Below are 25,727 nucleotides of genomic sequence, written 5' to 3'. Positions count from 1 at the left end.
CCAGCAGACCCAGGTTTGGTTCGTTAACAATGTCAGCTGGCACCCCTCCCCCACACCAGCCCCAGCACCCTCAGCAGGAGACGCCAGTGGTCCCACCTGGATCACACTGCCGTACTTCACCACGTCCCCGTGCACTTTCTTGTTCTCCGTGTCATTCTGCTTCTGCTCCATCTGGGCTGCGTGCTGCACAAACACATGCAGAGCTGGAGGGCGGGCCCAGAAGCCTGCTCCTGGGGGGACATCCCCCCACACCACACCTGCACGTGCGGGCACACAACCACAGAGGGCCTGGCACCACATTCAGGGGGACCCCCAGAGCCCATCCAGCCCATTCCTCCCACTGCTGACGGAAGAATGAGGCTCAGAGTGTGAAGGGGCAACCCCGAGTCATACAGCATGCAGCCCAAGGAACCAATTCCTTCACCCCTGCCCCCTCCCTGCCGCTTCCCTCTAGGGGGGCACACCAGCAGCCCTGTGAACCCCGTATGCCCCTGACATCCCTAGCAGATAACCTAAGGCTATGCCTCACTGCCCTCCCTCACCAGACTCCTGGTGCCCCAACACGGGACCCCTGCCCCAGCCCAAATGCTGGCAGGTGTGCTTTGAGCCATTTCCCTCTCCTCCACTCCCACTCCTCTGTGACCTCCCTCCCAAAACTGTGTGTGCTCCCAGCCCACTGCCTCCAGGAAGCCTTCCCTGACTGGCCACAGCCAACTCTGACAGATCCAGCTCTGGTGCCTCCAGGATTTGGTGTGCATCCCATCAAGGCCACCTTTCTAGGCTCTTCTGTCCCAATAGACTGGAAGCTGCCTGAGGATAGGCTGTGTGTGCTCCATCAGACTGGGAGTTCCTGGAGGCAGGCACTCTGTCTCCTCCATCAGACTGGCTCTCTCTGAGAGCAGGGGCCCAGGTTCATGACACACACATGCAGGTGGACACCTGTGTGCACACACACACACACCTGTAACTTCTGCAGCAGCACCACATCGGCGATCTTCTCCTTGTCCTGCTTGGTCTGCTTGGCCTTCCAGTACTGCTTCTGGGCTGAGTAGCGGTTCATGGGACACACCTTGAAGAGGCAGTCTGAGGGAGGGCAGGCAAAAGGAGGGAGGTGGGTTCATGTGGGGCTCAGGGCTCTCCCTGCAGCACTGCCCCTGAATCCCACCTCTGCTCCCCGCACTCCTCCCCACCCCCCTGCCCCACTGGGATAGAAAGGTCATGTTTGGAAGAACCTTGTAGATCCAGGTTCTTTCAAGGATACTTGGGGCATCCTGGATTGGGCTGAGTAGAATGGAGAGTCCCAGAAGCAGGTTTGAGAGCAGGATCTCACTCGGGAGACAGACATGTGTCCTCCTCTCCACAGGAGATTTATCAGAGGCTCTTGGGCACCCACCCCTATGCCCTGTCTATGCCCAGCTTTTGTGGACATTGATGACTAACAGTTCATATCAGCATTCTTCTGTGGCCAACCGCCATCTTGCCCACAGATGCCTGGAAAGTGACATCCCCCACCCCTCCTGAGGGGCGGCATGTATCCAACGACTGACACAGGAGGAGGGGACTGTCTGTGGTGATCCCTGTGGGATCAGGCTGAGGCTTCTCTTCCCCTGAAACCATCTCTTCGCCGGGGTCTTCCCCTGCCTTGTCTGAGCCAGGCTCCCAACATGCTCCTCCAGAGACCCCTCCTCAGTAATTCTCCCATCAGACGTTCTGCTTCTAGGGAACTCCACCTAAGACAGGGCCAATCAAAATTCCAGAAACAGGTTCTCTATGACCTGATTTTTATTTGCAAAGCAGACAAAACATCAATTTTCATAAACTCAAACTCCAGGAAGGGTGTCAGATTTTTCTACTTATCAAAAGGAGACATGACCTGGAAAATCCTTTTCTACAGTGTGGTGAGAAGGGATCAAGGATTCTGGGTCCTAGTGAAATGCTGGCATGGGGGATTGGGCCTGTCTGACTGTAGCATGGACTGTGCTGTGAGGCACTGAGCTCCCCATCACAGGAGGGAATCACAGGAGGGCATGAGGTTGGCCTCTGTGACTCCTCTCAGGCACAGTGGCCTGGTTCCATGAATGGAAGTATTCCAGCAGCAGGAAACACAGGAGGAAGACAATTGTGAGGGGGACCTGGATGGAGGCCCCCCAAAGGAGCAAATCACAGAGTCGGGGAGCCACCTCCATCAGGCCCTTTCCTCTACCCTCTAAAAGGTCATTAGCCCCTGGGAACTAAAAGCAAAACTGGGTTTTCTGTGTAGCCCTTGAGCAGGCAGAGGCCCCGCCCCTGGTACATCAGGAAGGGAAAGTGAGGGAATCAAAGTTCAGGGAAGACAGAACTTCCTTGAAGGGAGGGGAAAATAAGGCAATTCCATAAGCAGATGCAGCCGCCAATGGCTGCTCTGCCTAGCCCATCTTGGCTTTACCAGCATGAGTGGGCATCACTTCTGGAAGTAAGCACTCAGTTTGTTGGAGACAATGTGTCTTTCCCAGGTTCTGCTCAACCTCCAAGAAGAAGCTGGGGTGTCACCCCCTCCAGGAAGTCCTCCTGCTCCATCAGGCTCGGCTGGAGCTCGCAGGGCTCCCCCAGGTTCCCTGGGTCACCACATCCATCTCACCACCTTGTTAGAGGTTCCCAGCAGGAGTAGGGGGAATGGGGCCGAACTAGGGGATGTTTTGAAATGGAGGGAGGCGATTTTGGTTGTCCCAACAAGTCAGGTCACAGTTGGCATTTAGTGGGCAAGACAGGGATGCTGGGTGCCTGCACCCTGACACAAACAACCTGCTGCATGCTCAGAGGCAGACAGCTGCGGGCAGTGCCCTGGGCCCAGGGAGGCACCCAGAAATGAGTCTTTTTTTGCATGCTTTTAGTAAACACTTAACCTTGCAGGAATGCAACTGTAACATAAACTGAAAAAAATCTGTGTTGTCCTTTGTGTTGGTCAACCTTCAGCAGGAGATTTCTGCTGTTTGAGAATGCATCGCACACAGCCACGCCCACCGCCTGCATCTGAGGCCAGCATACTTACGAGTCAGAGGCAAGCTCTCACTGCTTCCTCAGTCTTCTACCCAACATTTACTTCTAAAATCTACATATTACTTTATTATAAATTGCTTTCCTTTTATTTCTCTTGCTGTCACACTTAGGGCATTAAACTGGCCTCGCTCCCGCCCCAACCCTGGCTCCAGGCTCACTCAGACTCGGCCCTGAGCACCACCCCAATTTTTGTACTATATAAATATGGATATGAATAGGTAATTCCACTTCATCATGTTAAAGGGGCTCTGAGTCTGACAGGCTGGCCTGCTTATTTTTTACCACCCACCCCCCTCCCCAGACTGAGGGCAGGCGGGAAGGGCCAAGCTGGGGGCACCATGTCCCAGGCCCCTAACCTGGGGCTTAGAGAGTGTTGGCCAGACAAGCACATGAATCTAGAAACAACTCTCTGGTATGTGATGAGGTGGGGCTTGAATTTAGCTTTGAAGGGAGGAAAGGGACCAGGCGTTACAAGAGGTGGGAAAGGCAGGAGAGAAATGGAAGAGGCTGCGAGTGCACCGGCCACTCAGCTGGGAGGGGACCGAGGGAGCCTGGAACCAGGGGAGGGCGGCCAGGCCAGGAGCCCACAGGTCTGGTGATCGATCGATCATGAGCAACTGGGTCTCCCCACAGCCCACACCCCACACACACCCAATCCAGAGAGGAGAAAGGAAGAGACAGGTGCTGCCCCAGGGCACCCGAGAGCAGAGGTTCTCAGGCTCTTCGGTCCTGACTCCCCTAAGAAATTCATGTCAGGATCACTGTTTCCTGAAGTAACACGGAGACTTTCTGTGCCAGGGAATAGTGAGCAGGCTCTGGGTCTGACTGGGCTGAGAAGCACAGTTATAATCCATTCTGGACCAACCCAACTAGAAAACAACTAAAGCCACTGGATTTTTCGAATGTATATTATTTCATGACTTCTTAAAGGACTAGACAGCAAGGAACCTTCGGGCAGAACAGAAAAGATCAAAAGGGAAACCAGGGAGATATAGAAACACCCAAGTGAGTTTCAGCCTTGGCTACTTGCTGAGTCCAGAAAACATGAATTTTATTTGGGCAGCTTCACCAGTGAAGGGGTAGGTACCCACGGCCAGGCCCAGGGAAGGTGGGAAATATAACAGAAGACCTCCCCTCAATAAGCTGGGACCCCAAAGGGCCACACACCCAGGCAAGGGCTGAGCAGCCTTCCAGGAAAGAGAGGCCCACTGGAGTCCCATGGATGGTACTAAAAACCCCAGACTCAAGCTTGGCTTCAGGTGGTCTTGGATGGGTTGTGTTGCCAGGAGTCTCGGAACAGGGTATGCACACCGTCACTGGAGAAAGGTACGTTCATCCTAGTCCACAACCACTCAGACCAAATGTTCAAACGCAATAACCAAGTTACAGTCAAAGATACCCTGGAATTCCTGGGAACCGGACACTAGGCCTGAGAAAAAACCCACAAGACAGACACTAAAAACAGAGAAGAAACTTCAGACACAACAGATATGCCTATTCTGCTTAACTCAATAAAAGTTTGAGGATCCCTGCAGAGAACAGGAAACTATAAAAAGGGACAAAGCAGAGTGAAAAAGAACCAAATAGAATATCTAGAAATAAAAAGGCTTCACTAACCAAATTTTAAACTCACTGAACATATTTAACAGGAGATGCATTCTAATGCTATTCTATCCAATTCTTTGAAGGATAGTTGAGCCCCATTAAAGGGGCCATGACAGCCCACTAATGGGTCAGAACCTGTGTCTGAATGAAACACCTTGCCCTGGAGCATCCTGGCAGAGGCGTGAAGCCAGAAGTGATCCCTCTCTGCTCCTGATTCCTCTGTATCTTTCTGGGAAACTTATTACCTAGAATGTGTCAAATTTGTCTTTTTCTCTTACACAGATCCTCCCTTACAGCCTCCCACAACACATGTCAGAAAATGCCTGTTGAATGAATAAATGATTTGAGCCCTCTAAAATGTCTGTGACCCACCCCTGTCACATCTCCATGCTTTCTCTCTGCTGTGCTTTTTGCCCAAAGGCAGCCCTGTCAAAACCCCCAGGAGGGGCCAGAACCTTCCTTCTTATCGAGCTGCAGGGCAGGAGGGCAGAGAGAAGAAAGGGTGGAAGGGGAGCCAGGAGACTGGGCCCACACAGGAGTAGCAGCATCAAAGGCCAAGAGAAAAGTCTGGCTCCAAGGGGCTTTCCTACAGGAAGGACTGTGTGTGCTGGGGGGCATGTACCTGTGTGTGAGGGGGCACAGGACTGGTGAGGCTGCAGACAAGAGGATATTCACTTATTAAATAAAGTCAATTGACATTCCCTGAAACTAAAACCACTGCACTACCAAAAATCACTAACAGTACATAGAATCATCCAGAGGTGGTGAGAGCTTTAAAAAATACAAACTCTCAGGTTCCCCACAGAGCTTGGTGGGTCTGGGATGAGGCCTGGGAATATGCATTTTTAAAGGCATCCCACCAACACTAATCCCAAATGGTTCTGTTCCCCAACCAAGGTTGAAAAGCACTAGCAGAGGCTTCAAGACAAGTACAGAGCACAGAGAAGAAAGTTATACAGCCCCAAGAATGCATAAGCTCTGAATAAACCCTGTAAACATGTGCTTTTAATCTTTGTCAACATTTAAACTCAACCTGCAGAACAAAACACCAAGGACTCCATTGTGGTTACAGAAGAGAGTGCAAAGGTTTTTCAGGCTTGATGCTGCAAAACTACAAGAGCATGCCTGAGGCGGCAGTGGAAGGCGGACCTAGGGCAGAGCACTGACAGAACGAGAAACGAAGCTGTGACTATGATACTGAGGTTTGCAACGGTGACAACAGAGGATCTACAGAGCAACAGGATGCTGCTGGGAAGATGAAGGGAGAGGAAGTGGTGGAATGAGCCAAGTAAGCTAAATTCTCATGGAATAAGCAAAACATTTAGAGACATGGGGTAGCAAGCAGAAGAAACAATGTAAAGAGTCAGAGATTACATTCTCCTGTTACATACACTGTTGGAGGAGGCGCTAAATGATACAAGCCCAGTGGGGAGCAACCCGCAGTCTTGATCAGAAGCAGAGACACCCCCTCCCTCTGACTCAGCAGTCTCACCACTGGTCATTCATTCTAAGAGCACAGAATGTACAAAATGACAAGGGACAAGGGTCTTTGCTGCAGCCCTGTCAGGAATGATAATGATTAGAAACAGCCCAAGTGCCCATCAGAGGGAACTGGTTAAATAAATCACAACAGAGCTACATGGTAGACTGCTCTGCAGCTGTAAGAGAGAGTCAGAAGTCCTGACACATGCTACAGCCTGGGTACACCTTGGAGCCATTACGCTAAGTGAAATAAGCCAGTCACAAAAGGACAAATACGGTATGCTTCCACTCACACGAGGTACTTGGGATAGTCAGATTCACAGAGACGGAAAGTCAGATGGTGGTTGGGGGTTAATGGGGTGGAAATGGGGAGTTATTATTTAATGGGTATAGAGTTTCAGTTTTACAAGCGGAAAAACAGTTCAGTGGATAGATGGTGGTGATGGGTGCACAACAGTGAGAGTGTGCTTAATGCCACTGACCTGGACACTTAAAAAATGGTTAGTATGGTACATTTTGTGTGGATAGTCCCCACAATTAAAGGTCAATAAATATTTTTTAAATGCTTAAAACTATGCAATCTGTAGGAACACTGTTTCACAGTTGCCTGGGATACAGAAAAAAATGAGTTTTAATTATTTTGGGGGGGATAACTAGGTTTATTTATTTATTCATTTATTTTTAATGGAGGTACTGGGGATTGAATTCAGGACCTCATGCATGCGAAGCACGTGCTAGACCACTGAGCTATACCGTCTCCCAAAAATGAATTTTTAAATGAAAAAAAGAAAGAGAATTCAAGATCTCTATATAGTAATATAGAAAGGTCTCCAGTAGGATCTACCCACAGTAAGATGCATAAAGTAAAAACAGCAAAGAACAGAACAGTGTTTATGGAATGCTACTCCTGTGTGAAAAAATGGGGGAAACCTGAATATATGTTTGCATTTGCACTAAGGACCCCTGGTGGATGCATAAGAAACTAAAGAAAGTAGCTACCTAAAAGGACAAGAGTGTCTCGAGATGGGAGAGGGCAGTGGGAGCAGACTCTCAATGGATATTTGCAGACAGTTTTGAGGTTTTAACTGTATGAATAAATTACCTAATCAGATTCTCCAGTACTGTTGTCCCTGGAGATGAGGACAGGAGGTGAGTGAGACTGGGTGGGGGCACCGCTGCTCCCGCATAGATCCTAGAGCATGTATTTGTATTACTTTTATAAAAAGGAAAAAGAAAAGATTGAGAACAAAATTTTAAGTGGCTGATAAACATATGAAAAGATGCTCCATCTCACTAGAAGTCAGAGGAATGCAAAGTAAAACCACAGTGAGATGCCATTTCATACCCAGCGGGCTGGGAGACATTTAAAGTGGGACAAAACCAAGTGTGGCAAGGATGGGTGTGCAGCAAGGGCACCGGCTGTGCACCCCAGTCTGTCGAGAAGGGGCAGAGGTGAAAGTGCACAGCCCCCATGGAAGGCAGCAGGGCCATTCCTTGTAAGACAGAAGGGCTTCTGCCTCCCACCCAGGTCACCCTCCCTCGGAACACACCCAAGAGACCCTGTCCACAAGCTAGGGAGACATACGTGTGCAGAGTGCTCACTGCAGCAATTGCCAAAAACTACAAATGAGCAAAACGTCCACTAACAGGAGAAGCGATAGAAGGACTGCAGTTCACTCACCCAGTGGAATATTACATATCTTAATTAAACAGATGAACTAGACCCACACAGGTCAATATGGGTAAATCTCAAAAACAGTGCAGAATGAAAAAAGTGCAGAAAGATGTGTACAAAAGGCTACCTTCAGCGGGGTGTGTGTGTGTGTGTGTGTGTGTGTGTGTGTGTGTGTGTGTGTGTGTGTGTGTGTGTAGCTCAGTGGTAGAGTGAGTGTATGCTTGGTGCGCACAAGGTCCTGGGTTCAATCCCCAGTTCCTCCATTAAGGAAAAAAAGGGTCACCTTCAATACACAGGTTATAAAAATAGGAAAGAATACCTTATATAATTCATGGAAATATCTCTATGTACTAACAGCGAAAGCACAAAAACAGGCCCCTGAATAACAGAACACCCATTTCTGAGAGTGTCTGCCTCTGGGAGGGAGGAAGGAGGAGGGGTCAGGGGGCTTACGCTCCAGGCATAAGATGCTATCTCTTTAAAAATGAAAAGCCCTGAAATAAATGCTGCAAAAAGGATTCGACAGAGCTCAGTAATGGGTTCATGGGTGTGTATTTTCCTCTGTACTTTTGTGTAGTTGAAACAGGTCTTAATAATAATAATAAAAGTAGCAGTCAGCCGGGCTTGGAAGATGGACCGGTAGAGCAGAAGCACAAGGCTGGGTGGAGGGTACCCAGCCTGCAAGCACAGGGAGGCCACCTCATCAGCCCCCTCCTGGCACCTGCCCCCCACTGGGTGGGTAAGTGGCCCCTATACATTTGTGGGGTTACTATAGCTGGGGGTGTGAGGGCTGAGCTTCCCTGAGGGAGCCTGGGAGGTGAGTCCTGCACTGGGTCTCCCGTGCCCAGTGTGGAGGAGGAGAAAGAGAAGGGCTTGTGGGAGGGAACCCGCCCAGACCTGGCCTGACCAGGACAACAGGACTCAGAGCAGCCATAACCCAAGACCCCGACAGCAAAGCAGACATCAGGGAGGCTGGGCTGGCAGAGGGGCCTTACCCACTGGGGCACTGGCAGTCTGGGCCTCCCAGGGGCCCTGCAAACTCTGGAAAGAATTTCCTGAACATGTCAGGGCTTGGGATGGGCTTGGAAGGTGGCGGGAGCTGAAAACACAAACAGGGTGCTAACTAGAAGCTGATGGAGGCAGTCAGGGGGCTTCACAGGCTTTGCCAGCCCAGTCTGGGGACCTCTGGGGTCAGTAGGTGAAGGAGGACAAAGCTGTAGGGGAGAGAGGGAGAGACCACGCTCCCAGTGATGGTTGAGCCCAGCTCAGGGGCAGCACCTCTGGGGGCCTCAGGACACAGCCATCTCTGATGGCAAGCTTCTAAAATGCCTGCCATAGCCTCCTCACCCTTGCTGGAACCTCCCTCCAGGGTCCAGCTATTTGTAGGAGAAACACAGAACAAAGAGAGTGAGGACTCCAGAGCTGGAGGCCAAGCTCCACTTTTTTCGTCTCTAGCTTCAGTTTCAAAGCTGAAGAGTCCGCGTCTCTCGTCCCAAGTTCCCAGGCTCCAACCTGTACCCGCCAGCCATGGGGCCACACGGGGAAGACCTGGTTCTGTCCCAGAAGATGGGCTCTTCTCAGGTCCAAATAGGGCCACAGGGGGTCCAGAGGGACCTCTGCCTGCCTCACCAAGACACTGCAGGCCAGGCCAGAGGGCAGAGACAGCTAGAGGCTGGAGGCTGAGCCCATCTGGCATCTCCCAAGCTGGCTGGGCCCAGCGAAGCCACGAGGACCCCAGGCAGCCCCTGATCCTGGGCGGGCCCTACTTCAGAGCTTTGGGAAAATGGAGAGGAAGAGAGAGGAGGGAGTGGGACAGAACGATGGGGAGGAGGACAAGAAGTCAAAGGAGCATTTGTTCTGCTAAATAGCTTTTTTGTTGTCAAAAATTGGCCCCAAACTCTGTCTACTGGAACCCCGGGGGCAAATCTTTCTTGGCCACAGCCCCTTCCCTGTCACCAGGATCACACCACACAGCTGGTGGCGCACACCTCGACACACCATGCACCTGCTCCTCTCAGCCCCAGTCCCCTCTCTGCCCTGGCACAGCCCACCCTGGGGACCCTCACCACCCCCTCCAGAATGAGTTCTTCCCAAGAACTCACCCAAATCCCTCATCTAGGGCAGAAATTTGCCCCCAGCAGCAGCTGCAAAGCTTTCCTCTATCTGCCTCCAGGAAAGCCCCAGGCCCCCTGTCTCTACTCACTCCCAACTTCAGGGCCCAGGGACAAGCATGGTCAGAGCTGCACCTCCAAACAGGGGGCCCGCACAAATCCCCCGAAACCCCCATGTTTATCAAGAGCATAGCCGATAAATATGAGGAACAGCAGAGGGACTGCTGTGGCTGGAGGGAATGAGAGGGTCAAGGAGTAGAGGATGAGGTGAGAGGACACACAGGACAGAAGGGTCTAGGGTAGTGAGAAAAGTTCAGTGCCAGAGGTGGGTTCCACACATCCAGGCACGTCCTGACCTAAGATCTCCCCAGGCAAAGCCCCCACTCAGAGGCCTGTGACGAAAGCAGGAGCAGAATAATAGACGTGGGGCCCCCTGCAGGCTGGGAGGCATCCCCCATCTCCTCCACATTCGGACAGATGGGCAAGGCCCCCAGCAGGAAGACAGCCAAGGATGCTGCAGGATTGTCTTAAATCCCACTTGCCTCCCAGCATCCCTCTCAAAGACAATCCCAGCTGATCTCTCTCTCTCTCCCCAGAGGAGCAGCCACGTGGACAGACGAGGTGGCACCGCCTGGCATGTTCCTGCCTGCTCCCACCCCGCCCACCACACCCAGGCTCTGTCTGCCCAACTGTCTGTCTCAGCCTCACAGGTAATCACCACAATGCACAGTGACAGCAGACTATCGTTTCATTCTCAGCTGGACCGAGAAGCCCACTGAACAGACACAGAGGCCCCGAGAGGGAAGGCACTTGCCCAAAGGTCACACAGCAGAGCCAGGTCTGGGTGCCACAAGCTCCCTAGAACAAGAGTCATCCATATCACCCAGGGCTGAGGCCATGACCAGGGCCAGGAGAAGGGACCTGGGGACCATGAGGTTCAATCCCTTCACCACACCGGTGAGGAAACCGCAGTACAGAGAAAGAGTTCTCACCCTGGACCTCCGAACACCTGGACAGATTCTCTTTTCCTCCCCTGTTCCCTCAGAAAACACCCAGTAATGCAGACAAAGAAAGCCTTGTGGGTGGTGGGAAGTTCGGGGGAGAATGGGACCCCTGCCAGAAGTGGGTGTGCCCCTGAGAAGTGGGGTGTGGCCCCCAGGAAAAGAAAGAAGGGGCCATCCTGCCAAGATGGCATCATGCAAACCAATGGGGGAGTCCACAGACAGCACGAAGGCTGCAGGCAGAGCCTTTTCTAACCCGATACTGTAGATGCGGGTTGAATGGATTCTGTCCCAGGTCCAGGATTCAGCAACCTGGGAGGGGAATTGGTGGGGGCGCAAAGTCTCACCTCGGAACTTCTTAGGGGGGTTGTCCAGGTCCCCAGCCGCGGGCTCCACCACACAGCGGTCATCCACCAACCTGGGGTACAAGGCAGCTGGGTCAGCGGGAGAGAACAGACCCACCTCCCCAGGCACCCCTCCCTTGGGACAAGGGATTCCAGAGAACCAGGGAGGCCTCCAAAGAAGAATCTCCCCATCACTGACCACCCTCTGCCAACAAGTCATTCCCTTTCCCGAAACTACTCTTAAAAGGCAAGTTCTCTTGAGTGGGGGTGGGGGAAAAGCACAGAGACACACAGCCTGCCCCTGACCCCTTGGCCAGAGCCAGAGCTGTCCCATGGGGGTCTGCTGCCAGTCTGGGCTGTCCCACACTGTAACTCCCGTCATAACTCTGAATCCTGCCCAGACCTGAAAGGGCAGTGGGCAATGGAGGAGGGAGAGACAGAAAGAGACCAAGAGACAGAGACATGGACAGGAAGGGAGAATTAGAGCAAGGGAGGGGGATAAAGACATAGAGACAGAAAACACAGAGTCAGGAAGATAAACAGGATAAGAAACAGAAGGAGAGAGAATAAAGCTGGGTGGACAGATGAGAGAAGCTTATGAGACACCAAACTAGGGGAACAGGCTTTCGGGTCTCAAAGACAGGACAATGAAGACTGCACCTTCCCGACCTCAGTCAGGCCCATTTCATACCCTCCTCTGTGACCAGAAATCCTTCCCTTACAGCCATGGCTGGGGTTAATCCTGAGTCTCCAGAGAACATCCACCCACCCACCCATCTGTCCATCCATCCATTCCTACATTCTTCAGTGCCACTCTCGCCTCTAGGATGGAGGGATGGTGATGAACCACCATTTCAGAGGCCAGCTGTAACTCAGCACCTCGCAACCGCTGCCTCTGAATTCTCACCAACTTCCCCACAAGGGGCTAGTCATGAGCACCATTCTACAGAGGAGGAAACTGGGTTTGAAGATTAAATAATTGGTCTGAAGTCACAGAGCTAATTCCAAAGCTTTCTTCTGTTCCTCCCCTCCTTGGATTGGCTACCAAGGCCTTTTGTGATCTGACCTCCACCCACTCCCTAGCTAGCTTCACAACTTCCTTGCCCCTGCTGTGCTAAACCTCCAGGTGATCCCATGGTCCCTGGAGCTCTCATCTCTACCAAAGTGGTCCCAGCAGCCAGCAATCCCCTCATGCCCAGCCCACCCTGGCTCCCCTCCAAGCCCCAGGCCTGGCAGACCTTCCTTCCTTCTTCTACCTTCAGCCCTTCCCATTCTGTGAAGCCTTCCTTGGCCAGTGCCCTCCCTCCCTCGTCGCCCTCCCCCTGTGTTCCTGCAGCACCTGGTCCTGTCCTCTCCCACTGCCGTGTCTCTTTCTACTGCGACTACTTCCCATGTCTACACTGAGAGTTCCTTGACGACAGGATCCTGGATTTTTCCCTTCGGAAGCACCAGCACTTTTTATGATGCAGATAATAATAATAATAATAATAATAATAATAATAATAATAATAATAATAATAATAATAATAATAATAATAATAGCAAGCAGAATTTTGTTTCAAATGTTTTCTTGTATTATTTAATTTTCTAAATCTACTTTGTTATTATTTCCATTTTGCAGGTAGGAAAATCAGAGTATGGAGAGGTTAAACAATCTGGCCAGAGACCCACAGCCAGCAAGCAGCAGAGCTGGGCTTTGAAGCCAGGATGTGTGGCTGCTGTGCGGGGACCTCACAGTGATGGGAGGGGAGAGAGCGGCTTGCTGTGAGGACCCACTGGGTCTCCTTCCCCATCCCTGGCCTCCAGCTCAGTCCTTGGCCTCTCCCCTTCTCCATCTGCACTCACGCCCTTGGTCATCTCAGCCACGCACGTGAGTTCAAAGCACCACTTATACATTCACTGTTGACTCCCCCATCCACCTCCACCACCCTCTTCCCCCAAACTCTAGATTCGTAGATGTAAACGCCCACTCCACATCTCCACCTGGATGTCCACATGCATCTCAAACTCAGTGTGTTCAAAACCGAGCTCCAGGTCTTCCCCCTAAATGTGCTCTTCTTCTTGAAGTCCTCCCCATCTCAGATGATGGCAACTCCATCTTTCCAGTTGCTTGGGCCAAAAACCTTGGACCAATCCTTGGTCCTCTCTTCTACTCATCCCTCACACCGAATCTGGGAGGAAACCCTGTGGGCTCTATCTTCAAAATACATGTGGAATCTGACATCTTTTCATCATGCTGCCACCACCACCTGGTCCAACACCACTGGGCCGGCTCCCCAGCGGCTCTCTGGATGTTACATCTCTGGATGTAACTGCCCCCTCATTGGCCTCCTGACACCTCCTTTTCTCCCCCTACAGCCTATTTCCCACAGAGCGACAGAGAGACCCCTTTAAAAGGTAAGTCAAATCAGGGCAGGGGTCTTCACCAAACCCTCCAGAAACACTCACCTCAGAGAACAAGCCAAGAATTCGCAATGGCCTGAAAGACCCTGCATGACCCACCCCGTCACCTCTCAGGCCTCATGTCCTCCCCCTGCCCCTCACCCACTCTTCCCCACTCCAGGCTCCACAGCCTTCCAGGAGACTTGACACTGCCTCTTCCCTCTGGAACTCTCTGCCCCCAGACACCCCCCTAGGTCCCTCCCTCACCTCCTTCAGATTTTGGCTCAAATGACCCATTCCTCCTGACACCCTCGCTCTCTATCCTTTTTAAAATTGTAAACTGTTTCTTCCCACACTTATCCTCCTTGCTGCCTCACTGTTCTCCATATAACCACCCGGCCTGCTATATATTTTACTTAGTTGGGTTACTAACCCCTTCCCCCAACCTGGGATGGAAGATCTGTGAGGACAGGGATGTGTCTATTTGGCTTCCTTCTGCATCCTCAGCATCTGGACCATCTGCCTGGCGCAGAGCGGGCACACACAAAATACATATTGAGTGAATTAATCATTTTAACTAGCTGCAGAGGGAAGAAGTCCCTGCCTCAAGGAGCTGAAAATCTCATTGAGAAGACAAGTCATATACTCAGAAGAGTTAATGATATAAGGAATATGCACAGTGCCAACTGTGGTACCAGCTGTGGATTCTGTCCCAGGAAGGGAGAGGGCAGAGCCCGACCAATCAGAAAAGGTGTGAAAGAAGAGGCAGGAACTATGCAGAGCCTTGAATAATTCATTGAATTTCCTGTAAGACATGAGTGAATCAGATTAGCTCCTTGTCTCTTGGCAAAGCCCTGAGGGGAGGGAACACGTGATGGATAAGTTTTGGTAGGGAAGTTTTGGTAGGGGAGGAGAGAAAGCGCTGGCCAGAGCCTGGGACCTGCACTGCCAGGGCTGCTGGACAGCCACAAGGCATCATGGAAGTCAGTGCAACTGAGGAGAGGCTGGGGGAGCCCCCCCCACAGCCCCCATCTCCATCAGTGCACAAGGCCCTGTGGAGGCCACCTCCTCAGAGACTCCCAGTCTGAGGAAAAAACCCATCCCTCCACTGGGAACTCCTTGTCTAGGTCACACTTGCAGGAAAAAGACATGCAAATTAGGATGCCTGGGGTGCTTTTCCTAATCCCCCTGGCACATGTCCGCCTGGTCATTATGTGGATGTCCATCTGTCCCCGCCCACTCTGGCAGAGCTTCTGAAGCCCTGATGTCTCCAACTCAGCCCCTCTCCAGTGCCCGGTGGGCTACAAAGCAGAGCACATTGGGGAGTACAAGCTGAAGCCACTTAGAGATGCAGAGGGATTGGTCAGGAGGGGAGCATAGCCTCCAGGAGGAGAATTTCAACAAGATTGGGAAGGAAAACATCCCAGACCTGCAGCCAAGAGGGGACAACAATAGTCTGTATGAGGGGCCAGAACAGGGAAGAAGACATGTGGGAGGGTAAAAAAGGCAGGGGGCTCCCAGAAGGTACTGGAAAACAAGGTCAGGAAGATGAGACTTTCAGAGCTTCCTCCTGCCTCCAGCATTCCATACCCTCCTTCCTCCAAGTCTGGATCCTAGATGAGCAAAATCAACATCGTCTGGGAACATTCTGCACCCCTACCCTGCATCCTCTAAGGGATGGTACCTCGCCCTCCCCAGCTTTTCATTTCCTATCTGATGCTTAGGGCAGCATCAGCAGGATGTTTAGGGAGTCCAGAATGTCCCTAAGCGCCCCCGCAAAAGCCTCCCTTCCATTACTCTGAACGTACTCCTTAGGATTGAGGCATCCCAAGAAGATGCTATCCGGCAGAAGGGGACGGCTATTGACATCGCTATTAACAGATAAGCAGGAAAGCCTGATTATCAGATGGGCTGCAGGGAGACTCAAGGCCAGAGCGAAGCCCGAGGAGGGCCAGGACACCAGACAGCTAAGCTCTGATGAAAGGGGAGCCTCAAAGGGCCCGGCAGGGTCTTCTGTCCCTGTGGGTGGGTGGAGCAGCGGTACGGGGGTCGCCGAGCACCCCGGCCCCGCCCCGGCCTGCCGAGACCCCACCCCCGGCCCGCCAAGACCCGACCCACGCGCAGAGGCAGCAGCGCACTCTCCGCCCGCCGGGGCCTCGCCCCCGCCACCAAGCGAAACTCGCCGCCCCGCGTGTGGCCGTCGCCCCAGCTGCGCCACCGAGGGAATGCGAGCGCGGCCTCGCCCCGGCCTGCCGACTACAAGCCGCTGCTAGGACTCTGGGCCTGGGCCAGGCGCGCCTTGAGGCGGCGGGGGGGCGGGCGCGGGACCAGACGCCTGCGCCCTCGCTTTCCTCCCTGGCCCGGCTCGGCTGCCCGCGGAGGGCGGCCCTGGGGGACCCCTCCTCACCTGATGGCACCCACGCCCTGGGCCGTAACCCCCCTCACTTTCCCTCGTGGTGGAGGCATCTGTGTTGATTATATTAGCCTGGTCACAGGTGTCCGGCTTCCGATGCACACCTGGCATTGTAACCAGAACCGGGCTATCCAGAAGTTGCTTCACCGTCCCCCTCCCCTCCTGAGCGCCTCCATCTCCGCCCAAGATCCCAGGAAGGGCCTACTCCCATGTTCTGCCAGCCCTCTGATCTCGCTGATCCACCACCACGACTTTGCACATGCAGAGGTCCCCTCCGAGTCCTGCCATCTTCAAGGCCCCTTAAGCTCCTTCCTGCAGAGTTCCCTGCCCATTTCTACCGCAGGCATCGCCTCTCATCTAAAGACTGTGGCACTCCAGCCAAGATCACCTTAGAAAAACTGACCGTCCAATGGGCAGAACACGTTTAACTTATAAATCGTTTTTACATCCATTACCTCATTCTATTCTTAGCACAGTCCAGCATAAGGTTCACACAGAAGGTACCACCTGGGGCCACACAGCTGGTAGTAGATGGCACAAGTACAATTTAGGGCTCCACGGGTTCAACAAAACCTTACTGCCAAGGGATTATGTGCGGGGTATGACCCCCCACCTTTCTGCCCACCATGCTGAGTGTGTGAGGACAGGAGCCATGTCCTACACCTGTGCAAACCACCCTCCACTCCTCCACCCCCACCAGCCTAACAGACACTTGGAAGTCCTGACGACAGTCTGCTGTGAGCCTTCCATCTGTTGGGAAACACAAGATAGGTTTGAGCCTGCACTGTGCAGGCCCCAATAGGGCATCAGTAGAGTAGGCAAGAAGATGGGGTAAGGGCAGACAGGGTCTGGCAGGAAGCCTGTGGGAAGGCCTGCCCTGGACCCTATGAATAGGAGCTGGCTGACAACTCTGCTCTAGAAGGATGTGGAGGAAGGTATTGTCCCTGAAATGTCCATGGGATCTGCACCCCAAGACCTTGGTCTGAGGGAAGAGGGGAAGGCAGATGCATCCAGGGACCTGGCTGGCCCCATTCTGCCCAGGGTGGACTTTGAGATCCATGTGGGAGCCATGGAAAAGACAGTGGGGCGGGTCAGGGCTGTCTGTTCAGATTAGATAAGGAGGAGGAAGAAGGGAGCTAGAAGTGGGGCAAGTGAGTATCAGAGGAGCTGGAATCAAAGCCTGCACCTACTAGTTTGGCCAGCATTTGAGCAGCCAAGGGATGAGGAATCCAGACTGGAGAAATCCCCAAGGGTCCCTAGACAGCCCTTCCCTGATCTAGCCTGGAAAAGAGGCTGGAGGGGGAAACTAATGAGCTCAGGTCACACAAGTTAAAGGAACAGCCAGTTCCAGACCCCAGATCTCCTGACTCCCAAGCCCAGGGCACTGGCCACCACCCCACAGATCTAGGCCAGACCTATGGAAGGCCACTCCCAAAGCAGGCACTGTCAGAATGCTGGGATTGGCTGGTTGTGGATGGGGGCCTTGGATTCCCCCTCCCCAAATACCCAAAATCACACTCATTAGGTGGGAGTGCGGAGGAATGTTGCAAGAGGAACCAAGGTTCACTGGTTGGGATCCCTGGCTCATCAGAGAAAAGAAATTCACTTCTGCATCCCTGCAAAAATATCCATTTACTCAACCTCTACGTGTCTGTCTTTACCAAGGATCCACCATGAGCCACCGAAGGGACCAGTACATGGAATTTAAAACAAGCATGGCTTATCCCTTCAGAGAGCTTAAGTCTAGAAAGGACAGTAAGCCATAGACTCAGGGAACCCCAAGAGTCTCTCCAGTGAGGAATGGAGGCAGCAAAAGTGAGTAAACTTGGCCAGACAGAAACAAAGGCCCTTGGCCAGGGAGCAAGACTTTGGGGCGCTGCCTCTGCCTGCAGGCTCAGATTTCTGGCTCTCAGGACAGGATGGGCTCTGGCGGATCCTGGGTTCTCAGCTGTGCTGACAGGAGCAAGGGAAGAAATGTCAACTAGGCCAAGGAAAAGAGGGATGGGGAGCAGGAGAGACAAGAGGAGATGCTGAGAAGAGACAGAGAAGAGGGGCAACCGTGGGCTACCCAGCCCACCCACATCTCCTACGTTGGCCTTGCTGGGCCCAGGCTTCCTGCCTGCTCTCTATCCAGGAACTGGGCTCGCAGCCTGTCCCGGCTGACATAGTAACTGAGGCTGGAGGAGCCTCAGCAAGGCAGTCCTGAGGCCCGGCCCATCTGGATCCAGACCTCTGCAGAGCTCTCTGGAAACAGCAGCAAAAGCAGCCCTGACAACTCCAGAAGGTGAGACAGTCTGCAGTCTCCCCACAACCTCCCCATCAGGAACTAAGTGTATATCAGGGTGGGAAAGAAGCAAGTGGGAGCAGGGCACTGTTTTAGATTAAAGGAGATTTAAGATGCATAAGAATCAAATGTAACACGTGGGCCTTAACTGGATCCTGATTTAAAGAAACCAGTGGTCAAGGACAGACTAAGAACAGTGGAGTGTATCTGACTATGGATTGGGCATTGGATGCTATTAGGAAATTACTAATTGGTGTGATAACAATACTGTGGTTACCCAGGAACATATCCTATCTCTTAGAGATGGAAAGTGAAGTATTTAGAGGCGAAAACATGCAATGTATGTAATTTACCATGAAGACTTCAGCAAAAAATAAATATAGCAAATATGGCAAGATGTGAGCGATTATTAAGTCTAGGTGGTGGGCACTTGGGTTTTCTAAGTGGTTCTCTCTACTTTTTATAAATTATATTTATGCCTCTGGCTGGCAGTAAGAGGTCAAAGGCACAGCATAGGTCAAAGCTGTACATACTCTGTAAAGTCTACTCACTGCCAGCAGCAGCAACATCTCCGAGACAGACTTCACCCTCCCTCTCATGACCTAGAAACACTCATTTCTAGACTCAGACTGTGGAGAGGCTGGCTCTCCTGCAGGCTAGAGGAAGAGGGGTGATGGCTGGCTGGCTGGCTGAGTGAGTGATGGGAGAGGGATTTGTGAACCAAATATGCACAGGTGTCTGCCTCAAACACCTGCAGCTGCCCCATGGCTAAGAGTTATGTTCACTGTCTCTTAGGGCTCTGCCCACCTACCAGCCAAAAGAATTTGTACCTTTACATACCACTGGGATCATGTTACTCCCCTATTCAATCCCCTGCAAGGAGTCCCTACTGCCCTTCTCCCCAGGTGGAAACCCCTCTGCAACATGTTGCCACCCAGCCCCAGACTCACCCTACACTCCAGGCTCACTGTGTTGTCAAGGCCCAGCCTCATTTCTGCCCCTACGGTCCCTGGCATGAAAAGTCCTGCAGCCTCCTCTCTGGTGGATTCCTGCTACGTGACCCCTGGCAAGTTGTTCAGCCGCATTAAGCCAGGGGTCCTCACCACAGGGAACCTGGTTGCAGGTACAAATGCTGGGTACCATTGCTGCTCCTCCGTGTGACCAGCCTGACAGGGGGTCTCAAAGCTCACATTCAGAGGCCTGTGATGAGACCCCTCAGGCCTACTTTCCTCCTCTCTCACAGCCCCCGCTTCCAGGGAGGAGCCTCCAGCTCCATGTAGAGTGAGCTGGCCTGGGGGCAGACTGCAGGGGCTCCAGCCGTGTGCTGGTGGGTATCAAAATTCAGAAACCTCCCAGAGCAGAAAGCTGCTGTGACCCCACCCTAAAATCCAGCACCATCACCCCACCCCCAGCCCAAGCCTCGGCCCCACCCACCCATAGCCCCACTGGGCCAAGTCGGGGAGAGGAGGCAGGGACCCAGGGTCAGGAATGTAGGGCAGGGCAGAGCATGAGCAAGAGGCTACAGCAGAATTCTTCAAAGTTGATGGAGTTGGAGTCCCAGTGGTGGAACCTGGGGGCCGAGTCTGTCCTCAGGCAACCCCTACACCACCCCTCTCTCCACTTCACCCACCCCCATCACTGCCACCACACCCAGCCTGGCCCAGCCTCAGGCCCAAAGGCTGGTCTTACTCCCCACACCCCTAGTACAACACTCTCAGACCCCTGCACCACAGGGTCCCTGTTTCCAACTTCACCACCAGAGTGATATGCAGAGTTAGAGAGAGCCTGTGAGGTAAAAGATATGTCTTCCCTTTCTGGGGATTTATGCTGAGCGGATAACTGGACAAGTGTTCAGGCGTGTGTGGACTAGGATGTTCAGTGCAGATTGTTTAGAATGGCAAAAATTTAGACACAAGCTGAATGCTCAGTATTAGGGTAGCTTAAATAAATTAAGGAACATCATACCAGGGGACACCATGCAACCTCAACAGTGGTGGGCTGGCTCAGGAAAATACAGCTTAACATATTCCCACAAAAAAGACAGGACACAAGGCCAGATGTGCGGTGTGGTATCGTTTTGTAAGTGTGTGAGTGCATAAGAGGCTAGGAACACTGTCCATACAATCACAGTGGTATTCCTGATCATTTTTGGTTTGAGTTTTTCAAATTTCCTCCATGGAGCATATATTATTTTTTAATCAGGAAAATAATACATATTTTCAAAATCTGCATGGATTGGCCAAGCAGAGACCCTGCCTTGGGACACAGGACAAGGGTAAGTCCAACATCTCATTCCAGTGAAATCACAATTAAATGAAAGCCAAGGGCAGGTCTGAAATCTGCCCAGGGAAAGCAGTCTGCACTGGAGGGGTGGTGCCCCCTCCTGGAATTACATGTGTCTCAGAGACTTGAGGCTCAAAAGGCCCTGACAGACCATCTCTCCCAGCTCTCCACTGTACAGACTAAAAGAGACCGCACCTTGTCTTGGTTGCCAGTGACTAATTTCCCAGTGACTAATTTCCCAATGACTAGAACAGTGCCTGGCACATAGTAGGCAGATGTTTGTTGAATGACTTGATGAAGTCTGATGAAGGCTAAAAGATGGGCTCTCTGGACCAAGGGGCAGGCAGACCCAACATGTAGGCTTCCTCGCAGCCCTCAGAAGGGATTCCCACCCCAGGTATAGAATAAAATCACTGGGGAGCTTTAAAAATCTTACCCTCAGACCCCAGCTCTAGAAATTTTGATACAGTTGGTCTGATATGGGTCTTGGGAGATGGAATATTTTCAAAGACCCCAAGGGGATTCTCAGGTGCAAAAAGAGCACCTTGGAGGACATCCAGACTGACGGAAATACACTTTGAGAAGGCAGGGCCTTGCAAAAATCAAAGCAGTTAGTGACAAGGCAGAAGAGCCACGCCCCTGGGGCTCCTGACCCTGAAGACTTGGGGCTTCCTCCACATCTACCTCTACATTTTCTGGGTCTAGTGCCCACCCTCCTGGAGAAGCAGGTCAGGCTGGAAGGGGGACAGGGAACCCCAAGGGGGGTACTTCTGACTCTACTTCCCGTGATCATCCAGCCCCGGGTGACACAGGTTCAGAGGCCCTGAGAGCCCCACACGGTGCTCCAAGGCCCAGCCATGCGTGGGCAAAGGCAATCTGACGATCTTGGGAGCTCAACTGCCAAACCCCAATTCACCTGCACTCCCCAGCTTATCCCAGTGGTCTGGGGGCTGCCCCTCCAGGCACTTATAAAAGATCTTCAAGGAACTGGGTGTGAGACTCTGAGGGGCCTACCCTGTACACTCAGGGCCAGTTCTCCACTGCCACTGGCCAGGAGCCATATTAAAGCCCCAATCTGCCAATGTCGCCCTGGCCTCTGCTGCCCCCAACCCCGGGATGAAGGACAAGGCAGTGTCCCTGGCCATGCACTCCTGCCAAGAACAGGCGTGGGCCTGCCTTCCCTTCCCAGCTGAGGTCTCAACCTGCTCCAGGATCCACTCCCCAGACCCCTCCCGTCCTCCCAACCCAGAGTTAATATACAGTCTTCACCAGGAACTCTAATTATCCAGGCGGCTCTAATTGGCCTCCCCCTCTTTGCTCTACCGAGCCTGGCTGGAATTTGAAGGCTGCCCCAGACTCCCTTCTCCACCAATGCCCCACCTTCCCACCTCCCCACCTCCTGGCTGAGCCAGCCCTGTTGTCCATCAAAGCTACTCCAGTTTTCATCAAATTCATTTCGACCAGCCCTTGGAATAGCCTGGGAACTCAGTCAAATCAGCCCCCAGGGTTCACAGACTTGGGCACCAACAGCCAGGGTGAAGGCAAAGGGGACCAGATTTGAGGATGGAGGCAGAAAGATTCTGGCAAGGTTGGAGCAGAGAGAGAATCACATAGAGCAATACTTCTCTTTAAGACACCAAATCCCCTGGAAATCAAAATGCAGATTCTGATTCAGTAGGACAGGCAAGAGTCTGAGATTCTGTATTTTCTAACAAAATTCTAGGTGTGTTGATGCTGCTAACCAAGGACTATACTTAGAGTGGCATTGACTTAGTGTTTAGAAATCATTCTTTATTGACTCAAGTCCTGAGGAGGAGGGAGCCACAACTCCCTTACTCGCCACTGAGTCCCCAGTACCCAGTACAACGCCTGAGAGGATGAACTGGGTAATTAATTAGTTAATCCTGGCAAAGTGCCCAGTGTTAGATGGCCCTACAGAGAAACCTCTAACTAATCATAAAACCACACAATTAACACCAGAGAGGAATTTGTATAAAGCAATACGAAGCCCAGAGGAAAAGGGGTTAATTCTGCCAGGTTGGGGGAGGGGGGCTGGATCTCACAAAAGAGGCCTCCTCGGCTAGGCCTTAGAGGGTGGGTCAGATTTACTCAGGTGGAGACCGGCTGAAGGGCGGGGGCAACACAGGAGCAAAGGTTAAGAAACCGAGAGCAAGAGAGCCAGGGCAGATTCCACGAATCCGGAGTAGTGTGATACACCCGGAGCATCGGGGTGTGAGGAGGGAGGTGAAAAAAAAAAACAACAGAAAGTTAAGTTGGGGCCAGCACATGCCAGTGCTGGAATGCCTAACTGGGAGGGTGGGCGTCCATCGCTGGAAAGTTGGGAGCTGCTGGAGGTGTCTGCCCAAGGAACTGGCACCCTGGAGTAGAAGGACTCTCGGGGGTCACCAGGTCCTGCTTCAGGATGAAACTGGACTGGAGGAAGCAGCTTCCTGGGGTAGGAAGGGCCAAGGCAGGAGAGAGCTATGTTAGGAAGCAGTAGAGGGAATTCCTTGTGAGGGGATGAGGCCTGTGTGGAGGGCAGAATAGGATGTTTCCCTTGATTCAGAGAGATCTCACGGGGGCTTAAAAAATCCACACTGGGTGCACAGCTCTGAGCCAGGCACTAAGCAACAGAGATGATTATTTCCCAAAAGCCCCTCCAGACCCTAGGAGGGAGCTTCCACCATCTGCCCCAACGTCCCCCACAGCCCCACACTCTCTGCTCCTTCCCTCCACCTTAACAGAGGTGCCTCCTCGGTGCTGGGCTGGGGCCTCAAGCAGCAGCCCTGGCCAGAGGGGCTGTCAGGACCCTGGGCATTGCTCTCAGGGAGGCCCGTACAGATGCTGAGCCAGGTGTGGCTCACCCCTATCTTTTGAGCAAGAGAAGCCAGATCTAGGGGGGAGGGTATAGCTCAGTGGTAGAGTGCATGCCCAGCATGCGTGAGGTCCTGAGTTCAATCCCCAGTACTTCCATTAAAAATATAAATAAACCTGATTATCTCCCCATCAAAAAAATTTAAAAAAAAAAAAAGAGAGATAAGTCAGACCCAGTGGGAAGAGGACCCAGTGGGAAGAGGACAAGGGCAGGCATTCCACCTCTGAATGGGGAGGGGAACGAGGAGGCCTGGAGGGTGATGAGATAAGGAGAGCAAGGTATGCTGGAATTCCCAGTCTGAGTCCCCCGAAGGCTGAGCCAGCTCTCCAACTCTGGCAATCCGATTGGATTCCCATTCCTATAGGACTAAAGCTAAACTCCCAACAAGACACCAAGGGAAGCCAGGTGACTCCCACCTCCCAAGCTCAGGGTGAGCCAGCCCTGGGCTGAGGGTGCTAAGGCTGTCCCCCAAAGCTCCGGGACAGGAGGCACCTTGTTAGCTGGCTGGAGTCCAGATAAGTAGGGTCAGCAGAAAAGGGTAGGTTTATCCTAAAAAAACAGCTGAGGGTGGTGTGGAAGATGAGACAACTTAACACTAGTCCTCAGACTGAAACTGTGACAAAGGTAGCAGGCCCTGCCCTGAAGCTGGGCTGGAGATGGAGAAACGACTCTAACCTCCAACCCCAGCAACTCACTCAACGGCTCCCCCAAAGATAAACCCGTTCTCTCTGCCTAATTCTTTCCCTGCTGTATGCCAGCTTCAGGCCTGGTTCTCTCCAGGGACCTAAATTGATTCTCTGCTTATCCAGACCCTGGGAGGTGGCAGCCAGAATTAATTAATGTTTGTAAAGTGCTCCAGAGATCCTGGGACCAGGGACCAAGGGGCGCCAGATGAGCTGCGCAGGAAATTGACAGGGAGAGGCGGGGAGAAGGGGGCAGCTGGCCAGGACCTGGGACGCCTGGAAGGGGAGGGCTAAGAAGACACTCCTAGTGACGGGGGCGGGGCAGGAGAGAGCTAAGAGGAAAAGGTGAGACTCTTCAAAGGAGCGACAGGTCTGTAACTAGAGGACTCCGGCTCCTGGCTGAGCCTACCCACCCATCAGCCATCCCCAAAGCCGGTCAAGTCCAGGCCCGGATGCCTTTCCCCAACTAAGCCCCAGTCACCCAACTGCCCCCGCCCAAGGACCACCTGCAGAGGAAGTCTCGGCCTCCCCGCCCCTTCTGAAGAAAGGCGAGCGCGCGAGGGTGGAGGCTTCCGACGGGAGGCCAGGCGCCCAACTCCTACCTGGGCAAACATTTCACTTCCTTTCTCTGAAAGAAGGAGGCGAGCCGCTCCCCCGCTCTTTAAAGCTAGGGACGTTCAGATCCTCTGTCGGCTGGCGGCGGCAGGACGCCCGCAACTGGCATCAGGGCTCACGGCGCCCCATTCCCGCCCGCGCCCGCCTAGAACTCCGCTCACTCACCCCAAAGTGCTGATGAAGCCATTGACGGAGCCCTCAGCGTACAGGGAGACGATGTCCCCGATGTGGAGGAAGCTGGACATCTCGCTCATGGCTACGGCCCTCCGGAGAGCCGGGGCGGTGGGGCGCTGAGGGGCGTGCAGCCAGGCTCGGTGCGGAGGGCGGAGATGACCCGGGAGGCCGAGAGGGGCGCACCCCCACCTCTGAGCCCGGCGCTCGACGCGGCCGAGGCCGGTTAGCAGCCCCCGGGGCGGAAGGCGGCGCGGCGCGGCGCGGCGCGGCCCGGGAGCCGGTGGTGGCGTCCGGGTAAGGAGGTGCCCACGTCTTGGCGCACCCGCCGCCCGCCCTCCCGGCCCGGCCCGGCCCGGCCCGGCCCGCGCGTACCTGCGGCGTAGAAGAGCAGGAAGTCTGGGGCTGCCACACACACATGCAAATCCCGCCCGGGAGGCGGGGAAGCCACACCCCGTCCCCCCTCCCCGCGGCCCGCCCGCGGGCACCCACGTGCGCCAGCGCGCCCCTCGCGTGTCCGGAGCCCAGCCTCCCGGACGATGGGCCGGACGGCTGCCCCGCGCGATTCCAAGGGATCCTGGGGCTCCAGCGAGCTCCCAGGACAGATTTCCAGCTCCAGCGAGTCCCCAGCCAGACTCGCCTAACTGCCATCCCCGGGAGGCCCAGCGGTAGTGGGGGCTCTGCGCCCTCGAGGTTCCCCGAACCGTCTACTCCACTACCCACGGGCCGCTGAGAGCCAGTGCTGGCGCCCGCGAAAGGGGGAGTCC

General features: G+C 53.4%; 1 protein-coding gene across 3 annotated transcripts in view; it reads right to left on the bottom strand.

Annotated features, from left to right (window-relative positions):
- ITPR3 (inositol 1,4,5-trisphosphate receptor type 3) overlaps positions 1-25,400 on the bottom strand; it is a 64,475-nt gene extending 39,075 nt beyond the window's left edge. Inside the window, exons 1-4 of one of the 3 annotated variants that reach the window (XR_004313533.1) lie at positions 24,955-25,400; positions 11,258-11,328; positions 962-1,083; positions 97-183 (exon numbers count right to left, since the gene is read on the bottom strand). Coding sequence is in view for 2 of the 3 variants with exons in the window: in XM_032462841.1 (XP_032318732.1) it covers positions 97-183; positions 962-1,083; positions 11,258-11,328; positions 24,955-25,043 (369 nt within the window). In the remaining variant the exon portion in view is untranslated. The remainder of the gene's footprint in view (positions 1-96; positions 184-961; positions 1,084-11,257; positions 11,329-24,954) is intronic. The other 2 variants (XM_032462841.1, XM_032462840.1) reach the window with 2 other exon arrangements.
- Positions 25,401-25,727: the final 327 nt, after the last annotated feature.

The sequence above is a fragment of the Camelus ferus genome, chromosome 20, assembly GCF_009834535.1.
Source record: "Camelus ferus isolate YT-003-E chromosome 20, BCGSAC_Cfer_1.0, whole genome shotgun sequence".
Lineage (NCBI taxonomy): Eukaryota > Metazoa > Chordata > Mammalia > Artiodactyla > Camelidae > Camelus > Camelus ferus.
The sequence above is the reverse complement of the archived record's forward strand: the minus strand, read 5'-3'. Positions and strand labels throughout refer to the sequence as shown.